General features: G+C 40.8%; 1 protein-coding gene across 1 annotated transcript in view; it reads right to left on the reverse strand.

The window, feature by feature from the left end:
- The window catches only part of ANKRD40 (ankyrin repeat domain 40), a 735,912-nt gene that overhangs the window by 425,372 nt on the left and 293,431 nt on the right, over positions 1-17,109 (reverse strand). Inside the window, exon 3 of the mRNA XM_044071087.1 lies at positions 7,125-7,598. Coding sequence (XP_043927022.1) covers positions 7,125-7,598 — 474 coding nt within the window. The remainder of the gene's footprint in view (positions 1-7,124; positions 7,599-17,109) is intronic.

Raw genomic sequence — 17,109 nt, forward strand, 5'->3', positions numbered from 1 at the left:
GGGGGAATCAGAGTCAAGTCATTGGGTCTGTCCTGTGGTAGTGGTTGTAGTTGTAGCTGTGGCACTACCCCTCTGGTTGGCAGGCTGCCACTGACTGCCCCTGTAGGTACCTCTTGATTGACCTCTGCCTCTGGGGCGTCTGTTCCTGCCCCTCTGTGGTGGAATCTCTTCCATTTAGCTGAGCTGGAAAGGACCAATTCTTTGTAGGCCAGTTTCTGCTGAACCTCGGAGGTTGGACCTGCAGGAATTCCTTTACTGTTTGCACAGATTTTGCTTTTTCTTCCACCTTCTTTAGAATCTCCTGTGCAGGGGAGCCAAATAAACTTTGTTTCTCCATTGGAGCATCAAGGAGTTTAGCCTTGACATGGTCTGGCAAAGATTGCTCCTTCAGCCAGGCATGCGTACAAATTACTGCCCCAGTCATAGCTGATCTAAATGAAGCCTCCAGTGCATCATAGCCACATTTTAAGAAATGATTACTGACCTGCTGAGAGTTGTGTACCAAATCCTGAAGGAATTTACGGTCTAAAGGTTCAGGAGAAGAAAGCTTCTTATTCAGCTGATCTAACAAAAATTCTTGGTACTGTATCATATGGAATTGACAATTTAATGCCCTGGCAGAAAGAGTGGCAGATGTATAAACCTTTTTTCCCCATCTCTCTAATGCTCTAGCCTCTCTTTCAGAGGGTAGGGGATTCTTGGCAGTAGCAGCTGCAACCCCTTTAGGGCCCTGAGAAATAGTTTCTGGGTCTGCAGCATGGGCTTTATACAGGTGGAAGTGAGAATCCGGGACCCTGTAATATCTGTCAGGTTTGGCAGGGGCCGGGGGAAGAGAATCAGGTGCAGTACTGACATCGTTGTACACATCATCAATTACGGTCAGAACAGGAGGTATGGCTAAGGGCCTATGCTGAGGCAAATGTAAAAAGGTCCTTAATCTTTTTCTAGAATCAGAGAAATCCTGACCCTGCCATTGAAAGTGTTCCCTCATGGAGTGTAAAGTCTCCCCAAAGGAAAATTCTTCTGGTGGGGAGGCCGAAGGAATAGAATCTTCTGCATCTGAATCCTCATAAGGCGAGTAGGCCCCTTCCTGATGGTCTGACAAATCAGATCCATCCGTGGAGTAATCTGAGGAGAGAGGTTCAGAGGGATCAGTCCTGGGCCTTTTGTCTGGAAGAGGTTGGGAGGCCCTGTCTGGGTGAGGTTGGGAACCCCTAATTAAGGAAATGAGGTCCTCAGCAAGACTGGAGGATCTGAGAACTGGAGGAAGGCCTCTGGGAAGTAGATTTGGCAGGCAAAGTTTTTGAAAGTTTGGCAGCTTTTGCCCTGGAGAAGGCCTTAATAGACATGGAAGCTGGGGGCCTAGCTGCCCCACGTGCAGGAGTAGAAATGTCCAAAGGTATGGTGTCGGACAATTCTTGAGCACTAGCTTCGTAGGGAGTTCTGAAGTTGACTCAGCCGGGCCTCTCCGGCCTCGGTGGTCAGAAGTATGGTTTCGGTAGTAATAACCGTGGACTCTGTTTCAGCCGAAACAGAGACACTGTAGGACCAAACCTAGCTGGTTCAGCCGAAACCGGGCAGACAGTGTCGGTCCTTTTCCTGCTTTTTGACCATATGCTTAAGTCGGAGTCTCAGACGGCATTTTATAAGCAAAAGCGGTTCAAAAAATTCCTCTGCAAACTCCGACCGGCGCCTAAGAGTGAGTCGGTTGAAGGAGGCACAGGCTAAACAAGCTGATACGTCGTGGTCTGGGCCTAAGCAAGGAAGGCAGTAAGAATGGAAATCCTTATGAGGTATTTGTTTTCCACAAGTTAAACAATTATTTACTTTGTCTGACATCGGCTGAGGCAAGAAAGAGTCCCCAACGGGTACTTTTCAAGTCTTCGGTAGCTGAAATCTCTGGATCTGACCGACCGGCAATTGCGAACAGCTTCTGCTTCGGGCACCGCGCAGCAAGAAAGACTAAGGAAAATGGCGTTGGCTGATGCCTTTATACCCCAGAAGCTCTGACGTCGGGGAAAGTGCGACATCAGCCGAGGCCAGACCCAGACTTTGGAATCCGGCCGACCGAAGGGCTGCCTGAGGCAGGACAACCGATATGTTACGACTGCAGATGCATCCTTGAAGGACATCGAGACAAGTTTCTGTGGATTGGATACCAGTACTAGTGGGGCCAGTCTGGGGCAATCAGTATCATCTTTGGTTTCTCCTGTCTGACCTTTAGGAGTACCTTGGGGAGGAGAGGCAGTGGAGGGAAGGCATATACTGATAGGTTTTTCCAGCTGAAAGATAGGGCGTCCACTTTCCATGCTTGTCTGTGATAAGTCCTTGTGCAGAATATTTTTAGTTGGTAGTTGTGAGGGGAGGAAAATAGGTCTGTGTCCGGGCATCCCCATCTCCTTGTTTTCATGCTGAAGACTTGTGGATCCAGCTGCCACTCGTGGGGATCCATGAGGTTTCTGCTTAGTTCGTCTGCCAGAGTATTTTCCTTTCCTGGCAGGAATTGTGCCTGCAAATGTACTTGGCAAGTCAAAGCTGTGTCCCACATTGTCATAGCTAGTCTGCAAAGTGGGTAAGAATGTGTGCCCCCCTGCTTATGTACCACATGACCGTGGTGTGGTCTGTCTTTATCAGCAGTTGTCCCGGTTGAAGTTGGTCCTTGAAGGCTGTCAGGGCATTTTGAACAGCTAGCATCTCTTTTTGATTGATATGTAGATGCATTTGGTTTGAGGTACATGTGCCCTGAATGCATCTTCCTGCCATGTGGGCTTCCCAGGCATAATCTGATGCATCCGTTGTTAGTGTCTGCCTGGCTGCGGGTAATGTGAATGGCTGTCCCTTGTTCTGGTGACATGCCTTTGCCCACCATCGAAACTCCTCTTGCAGGCAGGGAATGAAAGTAATCATTGTTTCCAGGCTGTGGAAATGTTGAGTCCAAACACTTTTTAGGTACCATTGAAGTTTCCTCATATGCAGTCTTGCATATGGAATTAGTAGGATGTAAGATGCCATGAAGCTCAAAGCCTGCAGAATTTTTATTGCAGATAACTGGGCCTTTGTTGCCAACATTGTGAAATAGGTAGTCAGTTGCCTTTGTTTGTCTGGTGTGAGATAAACCATCTGGGCAGTTGTATTCAAGCTTGCACCCAGGAATGTTATATATTGAGAGGGCACTAGTTTTGATTTCATTTTGTTGACTGTGTACACTAGGCATGTTAGTAGTCTTTTCACAAACGCCAGATGTTGACGAAGAATGTCCTTGTTCTCTGCTTGAATTAGGCAGTAGTCCAAGTAAGGGTATATTTGTATTCCTCTTCGTCTGCAGAATGCAATTACTGGTGCCAGGCACTTTTGTAAAGACCCTGGGCGCAGTAGATAAGCCAAAGGGCAGTGCAGAGAATTGGTAATGTATTGAACCAGCCTTGAATCTGAGGTGTCTTCTGCATGATTGTCTGATTGGAACATGCAGGTATGCCTCTTTTAGGTCTAAAGTCACAAGCCAAGCGTTCTTGCCCAGCATGGGCAGAAGCTGCTGCAAAGTCAATATTTTGAATTTTGGAATATCCAGGAATGTGTTCAGAATAGATAGATCCAGTATTGGCCTCCAGGCCTCGCCCTTTCTGGGTACCAAGAACAGTAGAGTAAAATCCTTGTCCCCGCTCTTGCTCTGGTACTTGCTGAATGGCCATGTCCATGAGCGATGAAACTTGTTTTTGTGCCTCTGCCCATTGATTTTTTTGGCAGATCTGGCCAGCCGTTTGCCTTTGGCGGAGTATGGAAATGGAATTTGTAGCCTTGTGATACTATATTTAGAACCCATTTGTCCTGGGTTACAATTTGCCAATTTTGAGCAAAGAGTGCTAATTTTCCCCCTAAGGGTGCTGCCAGAAGATAAGTACTTGGTGCAGACAGGGGAAAGTCATTGGGACTGCTTTCTGTATGTTTGTGCTTTATCTTCTCCAGCTTTGGAGGTAGAAGCACCCCATTATTTTGTCCTATAACAACCTTGCACCTGGGATCTGCCCCTTTGAGGTCTGTTTGACACAGGAAAGGACCATTTTTTTGTAGGCCAGTGTCTACTAAACCTAAGTGGCTGTACTTGTAAAAACTCTAACAGTTTGCATAGATTTAGCATTGTCTTCCATTTTCTTTAACACCTCTTCTGCCTTAGCACCAAACAAAGTATCATGCTGTAAAGGTGCATCTAGTAACTTAACCTTAACATGATCAGGCAGATTTTGTTCCTTTAACCAAGCATGCCTCCCAATTACATAGCCCGTAAGTGCGGCCTTGCAGGAGGCCTACAAAGAATCAAAACCACATTGCAAAGTATGCTTTCCAGCTTGTTCAGCTGCATGCAATAAATCCTGCATTTCCTTGTTTTCAGCACATTCAGAATTTATTATTTTCTGTTTAAGCAATCCCATGAGACGTTGCTGATACTTGAGCATATGAAACTGACAGTTTAAGGCCCTTATAGCCAAAGTTGCAGATGTGTAAACCTTTTTCCCCCCATCTATCCAGTGCTCTTGAATCCCTGTCAGAGGGGGTTGTTTTTTTTTGCTGTAGAGGCCTTAACTCCCTTGGGACCCTGTGAAACCGTTTCTGGGTCAGCGGCTGGGTTTTTAAAAAAAAATTTGTGTGAGTCAGGAACCCTGTAATATCTGTCAGGCTTAACAGGAGCTGGAGGTAAGGAGTCAGGGGTCAAACTAGACTCCGAAAACACATAATCTACAATGTCTAACACAAGAGGAATGGTTAGAGGCCTGTGCTGTGGTAGTAAGAGGAAATCCCTGAGCCTCTTTTTGATTCTGAAAAATCTTGGCTTTCCCAATGAAAATGCTCCCTCATGGTATGCAAGGTTTTCCCAAAGGAATAATCCTCAGGAAGGGATGCTGAAGGTACATATTCTTCAGCATCAGAATCCTCACAGGGGTTAAAGAATATCCCTGATGAGAAGAGGAATCAGAAGAAATAGAAACCGGATCTGAGGATTCATAGTCAGTCTCTTGCCTAGGCCTTTTATCAGGAGGGGGATGGGAACCCCTGATCAAAGTAATCAGGTCTTCGGCCATCTTGATAATCTTTTTTGGGCATAGAAGCCTGTACATGTGGCTCTTGAGTTTCTTTGCTTTAGAAGCTGCTTTAGTCTTTGTCTTTGAAGCTGAAGTCGTTTTAATGTAAAGATGTTGTGGTCTGAATACACCCTTAGAAGCTGGTACCTGCTCAGCGGGATTAGCGTCCGAGGCTCCAATACTTGGAGTATCCAGTGGCATGGCCGACTCCGCATGGGAATCGGTAGCGGCCTGCGACTCTAAAGTAGCGGGTGTCAGGGGCTGCGAAAGCGCCTCACTGAGAACCGGCGACTGGCTTAGGAGAAGCTTTGTTGTTGGTTTTGGACCTCGGCTGTTTTTCTTTATCCTTTTCATTGCGTTGTTTGTAAACTCCAGTAGTCGGATGGCTATCAGACGACATTTTAGGATAATTAAACATGCTACCAAAATACTTTAAAGCAAAAGAATACCGACGCTTAATAGTGCGTTGGTTAAATCTAGCACAAAACCGACAACCAGAAACATTGTGATCAGGGCCTAGGCAAGGAATACAGTAAGAATGAAAATCCTTATGAGGTATTTGCTTTACACACGTAATACAATTATTAACTTTTTCTGACATCAGTCTGGAGCAAGGAAAAAGTTTCCCCAACGGGGTACTTAGCTTTATTGAAGACTTCTGAGATTTTTGTGTTTGAGTTTCAGATCCGGAGTCGGCCGATCGGCACTTGCGAACTGCTTCTGCTTCGGGCACCGCGTGGCAAGAAAGACTAAAGAAAATGGTGTTGGCCGCTTCTTTTATACCCCTGACGACCTGACGTCAGGGAGGGGGTGACAGCAGCCAACGTAGGACCCAAGACTTTGGAATTCAGGCCGGTTGAGGGCAACCTGCCAGCAGGATTACCCAAATGTAATGACTGCAACAGTGAAACACGAAGAACATCAGGTCACAGAAGCTGCTGTTTGCTAATGTAACCATGGATAGTTATATGACGACCTCTGGAATAATCCATTTATTTTGCACTAAATAAATGAGCTTTTCTGTGAATGAGCATTTGTATTAAGATTGAAAGAATGTGAAAAGAAGAAAAGAAAACAAAACTGGAATGAAAGGGTTGGGAGCATTCTCCTAACTTGTCGTGGTAATACTACATCATGCACTTGAAGGAAACAGACATGCCTTGAATTCAGAGGCTAGAGAAAGCAATCATTTTCCTGACATTTGGATCCCAGAAAAGGAAATCACGAAAGTTCCCAGATATCAGATCCAATTTATTACATTCTGGCGCAAGAATCACTTATGTGACTTATCACTTGAGCCAGCAGCATGACACCAGATACACTGATTATTTTTCAGTCAGTCAATCAAACACAGTTGACATCTGCTATTTCACTTTTAAAGCATTTTTTGCCGACCTGGTGTACAGTCCCCCACATTTATTCTTTCAGTTTCACTATTCTGAGGAATGCAGTTATGGTCAGACTACTAACGGGCAACACTCACTAACACAGCTCTCATACATGTGAAGAGGTCGTCATATTTCTTGTAATATGAATAAAGCAGATGAAATTTAGAAAGCCATTCTAACACAAATGAAAATAATGTTCCTTACATAGCTCAGTCAGACAGAATTCAATGCTCATGTGATCTTGAATTTGCATAACAAGATCTTTAATAATCCTAGTTATAACTACATGCGAGAACAAAAGTCAACAAGCTAACATGATGACATGGCTAGATAAAGAGATAAAAAGTAGATGTTTTTTGCTTAATGATGTGTAATACTCCTTTGACCAAATCAACTGTCTTTAGAATGACCTGACAATGTTACAAGGACTGGTTACAGCCTTTATATCAATATGTTCTTCTCAGTATCTCAACCAAAAGGCATAAAAAAGCACCAATATTATCTAGCTAGTTTAGCAACAAGCTTTACCTAGGACACAAAATAATAAAAAACTATACTGATGAGAACTTGCTAATACATTTGCTAATGATTTTAATACAAGAGGTTCTTACTCAGAGTGCAACTTCTATAATGCACGTTAGGCAAAGAAGAATACAAGTACCTTGCATGCTGACTGGGAAAGCACCAGTGAAGAAGAAGGGCTGAAAGGCAGGCAGGGATCCCATGCTTATTCCATTCTGTTGCTGAGACATTGGGTTACTTGTAATGGGTGAGCACAAAGAGGCACTCTGTGTAACTGGCCTTGGGTATATGGGCCCAGTCTGGTGTCCAGACAATTTATATTCAGTCCCAGACAATGGTGGCACTCTGTTGGCCACTGTTCCATTACAAACTTGTTCTGCAGCATTTTCCTTTCTTGAGGGGGTATGAGAATGTGTGTTTTTATCCTGGGTCATTTCTGAAGAACTAGTATCAGTTGACAAATGATTTACTCCATTGCGAGCTGCTGAGATATCATTAGTATCAGCTGAAGCACTTTTGTCTTTTACAAAGGGGAAAGAAGTATTGGAAATATAGTTTGGAATAATAGGCAGCTCTGTTGGCTTCTTTTCATCGATTAATTCATCTTCTTGCACTGTAAAAGAAAAAAAAAAAAAAGAGAAACTATTTGTTGTGTCACACCTGCTCATGTAAAATGGACCAAAGTTACGTAACCACAGCAATGATTTCAGCCACTGTGCATGTATGCATATAGGTTTTAATTACAAGAATAACTCTTCAGTGGCAAGTAAGCATAGTTCATGACTTTGAATTCAATCTACTACCTGCATTAAATACAACAGACATGATCCTCACAAAACAGGGGGAATGCTCTTTCCTTTCATTTTGTTCAATTTGCCTTATTTCATGAGTTAGCGTGTTCATGCATGGTTTCTCATCATAGCAATGAAAGCTCACAAGCATATAGGAAAGTTTACCTGTCTAAAGAACTGGACATGGCTATAAAAACATTCTGACCCTATTGCTGTCTATGCTACCAATTATACCACATGACCCATTAATTCTCTCAATAACATATATGTTTAGCTTTTCTGATACACGTTAGCCTTATCAAGCACAGTCAGTTATAACAGGGGACCACAGAAAAGATAAACTGCACTGTCAAGCTCAGTACGCAACTACATTATATACAAGATTGCAAAGATACAAAAGAAGAACTTCCATACACAGTAAACTCAAAGCTGTTAACTTAAAATAAAAGGATGATTTCTGGAATACCATAAAATGTTGTAAACAGAGGAATTATATGTCACTTAGCAGTGGTCCTTTGATCCCCATAGTGCTGCAGTGGCTTCCACAACACATTGTAGACAATACCAGCAAATTCCCATGACTCCTCCAATTACTGTGCAAGGTTAAAAAGTTGATTCATCATTCTACAGCCAAGCACAGTCTGTTTTCCTCCTGAACGATAAGCTCAGCCAGTGAATGAAGTGCCATTTCCAGCACCCTGGTAAACCCTGGTAGACTCTCATGCTACGTGTCCCCCTTTTGAATATAAAAAATAGTACCCCAGTTTACAAATACAGAGGTACTACTCCACTACTTCCTGTAACACTGAAAAGGCATGTCAACCACAACACCTCCCACAATATCCAGTGCCTTCAGCATTTCAAGATAGATTTCATCCACTCATGCAGCCTTGCTACAGTGGCCTCATCTACCAAAACAAATCCACTTCCATCATCTGTCTCTGGTGCTACCTATTTTGAGGAATGAATGTCCACTAAATTTAGGAGTTCAAAGTGCTCCTTCCACCTCTGTCCCCAGTTAAAGCCATTGATTCTTCATGTGTGGTGAGAACAGTCTGGCTGACATCCATAATAAGAATATCTATTACATAATGTGTCAAAAAGCTAAGGGGAAAAAAAGCCATCTGACTTCTGCAAGAGCCAACATGGGATTTCTTGAAGTACAATGGGAATAAAATCTACGTCATAAAGAATTTTCAGAAGACAGGCAGATCCTTATGGGAAGCCAGAGACACCATACACCAACAGGCAAAGCATTTTGATGTTTATATTGTTCTTTGAACAACAAAATGTATGATGATAATCCTGGAAAATTTTGTTCTGGCAGTTATGGAAAACAATGGACCTCGCATAACTGCCGGTTCAGAATACAAATGATGTGTTCTCTCAACAAATGTTTTTACTATGTAGTTGCACAATTTTTTTCTCTAAAGGGGCCACTGATATTTTAAAGAGATGTGAGTAGAAATACAGAAAGCCCCCCCCCCCCACCCCCCTGAGTGGCCCACTATTATTTTTAACTCAGGCAGATGGATCTCTTTCTCATTCTACCTGAGAATATTGTTTTCAAGGAGGGACTACCATTCTCCTTAACTCTCTCTGAAAAAAATGACAGAAGTTGTGGGACATCAGTCCCCTCTTACAAACAGAATTAAAAGACTAGCACTCCTCCAATCTCCAGAAACTTGTAGAATGTTGCAGCACCACTACTAATGCCCAATATTCTTCTTTTTTTTAACAGTGCAAATTTAAGTCCATCTTTCTCATAAGGAGGGAAAGTTTTTTGATAAGACTTGACCCTGAAAAATTACACCAATTTTTCTTTTCACCAGAATGCTATGTAGTGTTACAGCATGCTAGTGCAAATAGCAAAATGTTTTCTTATCCAAACTGTTGTGTGATCTGAACTAGTATGTCTAGAGTTGTAGAGAAGTGTGTGTGGCTGCAGGGAGGCATGCCTTCTTAAACACACACACACACACACACACACACACACACACACACACACACACACACACACCTTCATACAGAGATACACACATCTGATCCCCCAGCACACACATACATAGGTGTGTATAGCTATATCTCTACTTATATATAGTCTCTCTCTCTCTGTATATTACATATAATTACAGACATACACGTACACAAATAAAAAAAAAAAAAGCAGGATATAAGCACATGCTAACATGCACACACAGATTAATACAAAGTTAACTTTTCATTTTATTCAATATTTAATATGGCTGGCCGCTGTAGCTGCATAGTATCCTTTCTTCTTCTAAGAAGAGTACTATGTACAAACCAAACAAACCACACCTATAAAATATGCTACATATAAGGGACACACACACTTCTATATCTTGTATGACAGTATAAAAGGTACAGCAAAATAATTCATGAAGTACTTGCAGTACTTTTCCTGCATTAATTTATGTAGGACAGCTACAATACTGCAGTAGAGTAATCTACACTGCCTGTTAGAAAATGAGATTTATTACTACAATTATAGCAATTTTCTTCAATTCACTTCCCTTTACTTTTCTTGGTAATAGAGTGGTAGCAAGTTAAAATTAATGGAGGAGTAAGACAAGCTAGAGGACAGGAACATACCTCTCAACCTGGAAACATCAAAAATCTGGACAAAGGCCAAAGAAAAGTAGGTTGATTAACAAAATTTGAATATATAATGATGCAACCTCACCCATGCCAATGGAATTGTGGAATACCGACATGAAGATTAAAGTCACCAAATAATGAACGGCAGACGTTTGAATTTCAGACTTCATATCCCTCAGAAAATGCATAATAATGCAAAACTTCTTATTCTAGCAACTATCAGTGTATACAGGAGCAATATTTAAACTCTGTCCCCATTTTTGGGCCTTTGTCTCACCAGCATTACTATTTTATCTTTAAAAGCACAACCATAACACTCAACAGCTCCCTTCTAGTCAACTAAGACTGCCTCCTAGAGACTTAGGTTTTTCTCTGGTGCAGCAGAAATGATCTAGTTACATTTTTTTTGTGAAAAATCTACACTGAAAGTTAAAGTCATGCAACTGCATAATTTGTTCCGTTCCTTAAATTTCTCTTAAAAACAGATCACGTGTTCAGCCATTCTTTACAGTTAATCAAAATCAGATCTAAAATCTATATGACAGCAATATTAGTAAACTATAATATACAGCAAGTGCGCCCCAGCAGTTTGTTTCTTGAAACTTATGCCATACCACTAGAAAGTAGCAATTCCATAAAATAATGCAGCTCGTGTTACTTCTTGTTAAATTTACAGACAGTGGTGGGATTATAAATAATAACTTCAGACATTAGATGTCAGTTACACCAATTTATATTATACTATGAATCAGTACTAGACAGTGCTTTTTCTTGGCAGAGAGGGCAATCTACAAATAATAAAATGTCAAACATTATTTGGAACTTGGAAGTAAGGGACTCCAGTTACACTACTAGTATCACTGTGCTATGTACCTGCCCTAAAAGTAGAAATATATCCAAGACGTCTCCCCTGAAATTAATTTTCAGAACAGAAGGTAGAAGTAGCAAATGAAAAACAGGATAACTGATCCCCTCACATTTACAGCAGCACCAAAGCATGAATGACTGTTACTTTTCCCTTACGACAGAGGATTTGCCCCAGACAGAATGAAGACAAAAACAAATGCCAAAAATATTTATTAGTGTTTGTTAAAATGATATATCTGGTCTGTGTACTGCAAAACATATAATATTAAGTTTTGTAGCACATAGATAGACAGGATATCACTTCAACTGACACGCACTAATACATGAAAAGACGTTATACAGACTAAAAAATGTGTCATACTTACACAGAAACTGAATAAACACAACTGTGTTTAGGAAATGGAAACCTCTACCAAACAGGAACAGCTCTCTGGTGCTGCAGGGACAATTCCAGTTTCCGGGCCTTTCCTGAATCCCAGTTAAATGTGAAGAAGACTTCATAATCACACTGCTGTTGTTTACCAAATGCTCTCTTCTAATCAAATTTGTCTACATCATTATGATGCCTTTATATGTACAATGACTTTGTTCTTTCCAGGTATCTTGCAAAACTGCTACAGACCAGACATTTTTTTTTCAAAACATGAACATAAACTTCTACTTAAACTTATGATTTTTTTTTCAAAACATGAACATAAACTTCTACTTAAACTTATGAGAATATTAGACTTTCTAAGAAAGAATATAACTATAGATGGGGACATACACCCCAATCCAGGCCCCATGTCCTTACTAAGCTTAAACAACCCACCTCCTTCCTGGAACACATCCAACTCCCTCCAAATATACCACTTAAATATAAGAAGTCTAAATAAAAAGATACATAACTTACATGCCCTAATAGGAATGTACCTCCCAGAAATAATGTGCTTAACTGAAACCTGGCTAAAACCAGGGACCAAAGATAATGAGATCATGCCACCTGGCTACAACTTACACAGAGCTGATCGACTAAACAAAAAGGGTGGTGGTATTGCTGTGCTCTACAAAGCCACGCTAAATGTCACTATCAACCCCATACAGCCACCCCAGATCTCTAATGCGAAATACTAGCACTAAAAATAGAACTAAACAGGGACAAAAAAATTAATCTAATAGTTACCTATATCCCCCCTGGGAAAAACACCGAAACAATTGAAAATCTTCTAAGCTGGCTATCAAACAACTATCCTCAAGAAACCATTATCCTAGGAGATGTAAACCTAGACTGGCATCTCTGTTCCTCAGAGTTAAATTCCACAGCAATAAATCTCCACGGATTCCAACAGACAATAACTTCCTCTACCAGGATAGGTAACAGCAAACAAAAAGAGAGCATCCTAGACTGGATGCTTATAAACAGTCAAAATCATAACTATGTATCAGGGACCCTACCAAATGACCTCAGTGATCACCTCATCACCTACCTAAAGAAAAACAAGATAACCTACTCGAATCAGCCCATGTATAGATCTGTTAGAAACAGGCAACACTTTGACCTCATAAAATTCCAGACAGAACTTAAATCATATAACTGGGCATCCCTTAAGTTTCTCCCACTAGAAGAGGCAGTATTAAATTTTAATAACACATTTCTAACTATACTTGAGGCTAATGCCCCAAAAAGACAAATTAGAATTAAAACAAAAATAACACCCTGGCTAACAAAGGAGACCAAATCCTTAATTAAACTAAGAAACAAAACCTGGAATACATGGCGTACTACCAAGTCCCCACTCGACCGCATTAAATTCCAACAGCAAAGAAATCTGACCAAAAAAACAATAACCCTAGACAAAAAAAATTACTACTGCCAACTGCAAAACAAACACCAAAACAATCCCCAAAAATTCTGGGCCAGTTTAAACAATCTACTCCACCCAGGTAAAAGCTCAACTCCTATCCCAGAAAAAACTATCAGATAACAGCCCAGAGGAAGTAGCCAATTCCTTTAATTCCTTCTTCACGGACACAATACAATCCCTTGCCAATCAGCTATCTACCAATTGCCCCCAGTTAACAGATATCCCCAAATGTCCATACCTATCTTTAAATTTCAACCTGTCCCCACTGCCTATATTTGCTCACTACTGAAGAAACTTAAACCAACCACTCTCTCTGCTGACCTTCTCCCATCCGAATATTTACAAAAAGCTGCTGATGTCATAGCTTACCCTATCTCTATTCTTATCAATCGTACCTTGACTGAAGCCAAACTTCCTCAATATGGAAAATATCCTATGTGATACCACTCCATAAAGGAGGCTCATCGACTGAACTATCAAATTACAGGCCCATAGCCATATTGTCACCTTTGGCCAAAATCATGGAGAAATGTGTGCATAGACAGCTCCTTTACTATCTAACCCAAAACAACCTACTCTCCAGTTCTCAACATGGCTTTAGGCCACACCATAGTACAACCACTGCTCTCCTCTCGTTTATTGAAACAATTAATCTCAACCAGAATAACAAAAAATATCGTCAGCTCTCTTTTGGACCTATCAAAGGCCTTTGATATGGTGAACCATCAACTACTACACAATACCTAAAAATCTCCATCTAGACAACATAACCCTAGATTGGTTTCAAGCCTATCTCCAAGATAGACAGCAAGCTGTACTCTGGCAGAACAGGCTCTCTAGCCTCCTATCTAATACCATAGGAGTTCCTCAAGGTTCCATACTGGGACCTCTCCTCTTTACTGTTTTTATTAATGACCTCTATAAAGCCATCCCAGATGCCACCTGCATTCAATATGCTGACGATTCGACGTTAGTCTGTTCTGATTCATCCCCAATTAATTTATTATCAAAAACCCAATCATGCTTTACAGCAGTTGAAAATTGGTTACTGGGACATCGACTTATTCTGAATCCAAATAAAACCAAACTGTTAATCTTCTACCCCACTCACAAGATCATACCCACACCCTTCCATATCCAATCCAAAAATGGGACAATCATCTCCCTGACTCCCACACTAAACTTCTGGGAGTGACCATTGACAATAAACTTAAATTTGATATCCATATTAATCAAACTGTTAAAACCGTAAACAAAAACTTGGGTCGCTCTATCGAATAAAATCCTTTCTTACCCCAGTAGCAAAATAGCCACTGCCCGCTCCCATCTCCTCTCCACCCTCTTATATGCTTCCTATTTTCACAAATCTTAACACTACTGAATTAAACAAACTTACATGTTGTTATAATCATATTGCAAGATTTGCAACTGGCACACCCTATAGAACCCATCATTGTACCAACCTACAAAGCCTGGGTTGGATCGAATTCCCCAACCTTCTACAGCAGAGCCAACTCATAGTAGCATTTAAAATTCTTAAACAATCTGACAAAACCCCTGCACTGATAAACTTAATCAAGCCTTACAACAATCTCAATAGTTTACGCTCCTCAAACAAACTACTAGCTCAAACGGTAAAATCCAACAACTCAGGGGGTGATGCTCTCTTTGCCAATGCAATAGGAAAAATCTGGAACTCCCTTCCATCCAGCCTCACCACCATTTCCTCCATAAAACTCTTCAAAAAGAGACTAAATCACCACCTTCAGATACACTGGCTATGCCAATGTATAAGCCCAGTCTGACTTCAACTAAACAAGATTTTTCCTCCTCCCTTTAGGACCAATGACGGTACCACTACCATTTCTCTCTTCTGTTTTCCCTCTTATTCCCTTTTCTATATAATTCCCTAGTCTTATTATCCTATTTAATTCCTGTTACTACTATCCGAAAGGTCTACCTAAAAGGAAAAAGTCTGTTATACTATGAGGTTTTGTTCCTTTTTTTTGAATATTTTTTTTTTTTCTTTACATGTCTTGAGCAATGAGTAGAAATATTCTAAAATGTCTCCTATTTTTGTGTAAAATACTTAAGTGAACATACTGTATTATATCAACATAGTGTATTCTTATTTGCTTATACGTGGAGCTTTTCTCCCCGGGCCTCCGCTGAAAACGGACATGTATCCAGTCGGACTCTCCCGGTTAACAAATGTAAAATAAAATAAAATAAATAAATAAAATAAATAAAAGTATGCCAATGTACCAGTCAGTAGTGTAGTCACTTGTTAGCTTAGGCAGTACTGTACAGCTTTCCATCTGTGTGAACTGCTACCATTCAGAAAAATACTCAGTAGAGAGTCTGAGAGTGTTGACTACTCCTGGTTACACTCTTGAATGCAGTCTGCAGATACAAACTTTTCTGGTGGATAACACAGTGATAGACGGTAATTTCGAGCCATTTGGGTCGTTGGTGTTTTAAAATGTTGCCACTGCACCAGCAAAGAAACAGTAGCAACATCACCATCTACCCAAAGTCTGAAACTCCCGTCCCAGTCTCTGAGTCAGACAGGCAGTCAGGCTCTGCCTCACGAAGCTGGTTTCATCATGCATGCCCCTGGCGATGTGTGATGACATCGGCCATAACTTTAAAAAAGAAAGAAATCGGGAACTAAAGGGGCCAGTCGGAAATTCATGTCAACCCATTATTTTGCCATCAAAACCAGTAAATGCCAATTAATTTGGTACGGTTGAGAGGTATGGACAGGAACTCACACAAATAATGTAGAACCAGAGAAACACTAGCCAAGAATGGGTGCTGGTTTGTCTCAAAACTAATACATTTTTTTTCCATTTATTTATTTATTTATTTATTTATTTGCAGTTGATTTACCAGGATAGTCCATTGGGCCAAAAAGAACCCGTTTTCAATGGAGTCCTGGGGAGAAAAGCTCCAGTACAGAAAATTGGGTACATACAAAAGATTGCTAAATAATTATACAAAATGGTAGATAATAGTCATAGGGAGAAAAGCTCCAACACACACAAAATTAGGTTCATACAAGATTGCTAATATTTATAGAAAAGTGGTAGATAAAACATTTAAATTCACAGTTCATAAACATTCAGAACAATACAAACAAAGAGGATTAATGTGAAGTAAATGACCTTGGAAATAATGTGAAATACATAGCAAGGAGTTTTGCAGAAGGAACATAAAAGTACCTTAAAGGGTGGAAACAGAGGGAACACAAGCTTTGTTAGATAAAAGTTTGGTCCCGTAAGTATATTGGTGGAAGGATGTGATGTATTTATGAGGGGTGGGAGCAAGAGCAATCCCATTGGGAAATTAGATGTGAGTGAAGCTGTTTTTTGAACATGTACTGGTTAGAGGTGGTACGAATGGATGGTGGGAGTGAGTTCCAGAGACGGGAAAGGTTACAGGATAGTAAGTGTTTACCTGGGGGATAAGATGGTTTATGAATTTCCAGTAGGTTTTGATTGTTGGACCTTAAGACTCTGTTTGGTAGGTGCATTTTAAAGGCAGAAGATAGGGAGGGACAAAGAGAGGGGTTGAGAATGAGCTTATGAGCTAAGGTCAGCTGTATATAGATGAGATGATTAGATAGTTCGAGCCAATTTAGTTTTCGGAGAGAGAGACAGTGGTGGGTGGAGGATCTATGGCTATTTGCGAATTTGGCAATTTTGTTATAGCAGGAGGAGAGTTGGTTTTTTAGTGAGATCTGAATGTTAGACAATAATGGAGCCCCATAGAGAAGAGAGGGGATAAGAAAGGAGGAAGCGAGAGTGATTTTGGAGGAGCTAGTAAGATACTGATTCTGACGGTAAAGCATACCTAGTTTTTGATGAGTTTTTTTAATATTAAGTTGTAGATGAGAGTTGAAATTAAGCCGGTTGTCGATTAGAACACCTAGTAGCTTAGCTTCAAATACCAGTTCCAAGGGTGAGTTGTCTTGGCTGGTAATAGAGAAAGAGTTTATGTC

This window comes from Protopterus annectens, chromosome 5.part0 (genome assembly GCF_019279795.1).
Source record: "Protopterus annectens isolate FY-2018-M chromosome 5.part0, PAN1.0, whole genome shotgun sequence".
NCBI lineage: Eukaryota > Metazoa > Chordata > Ceratodontiformes > Protopteridae > Protopterus > Protopterus annectens.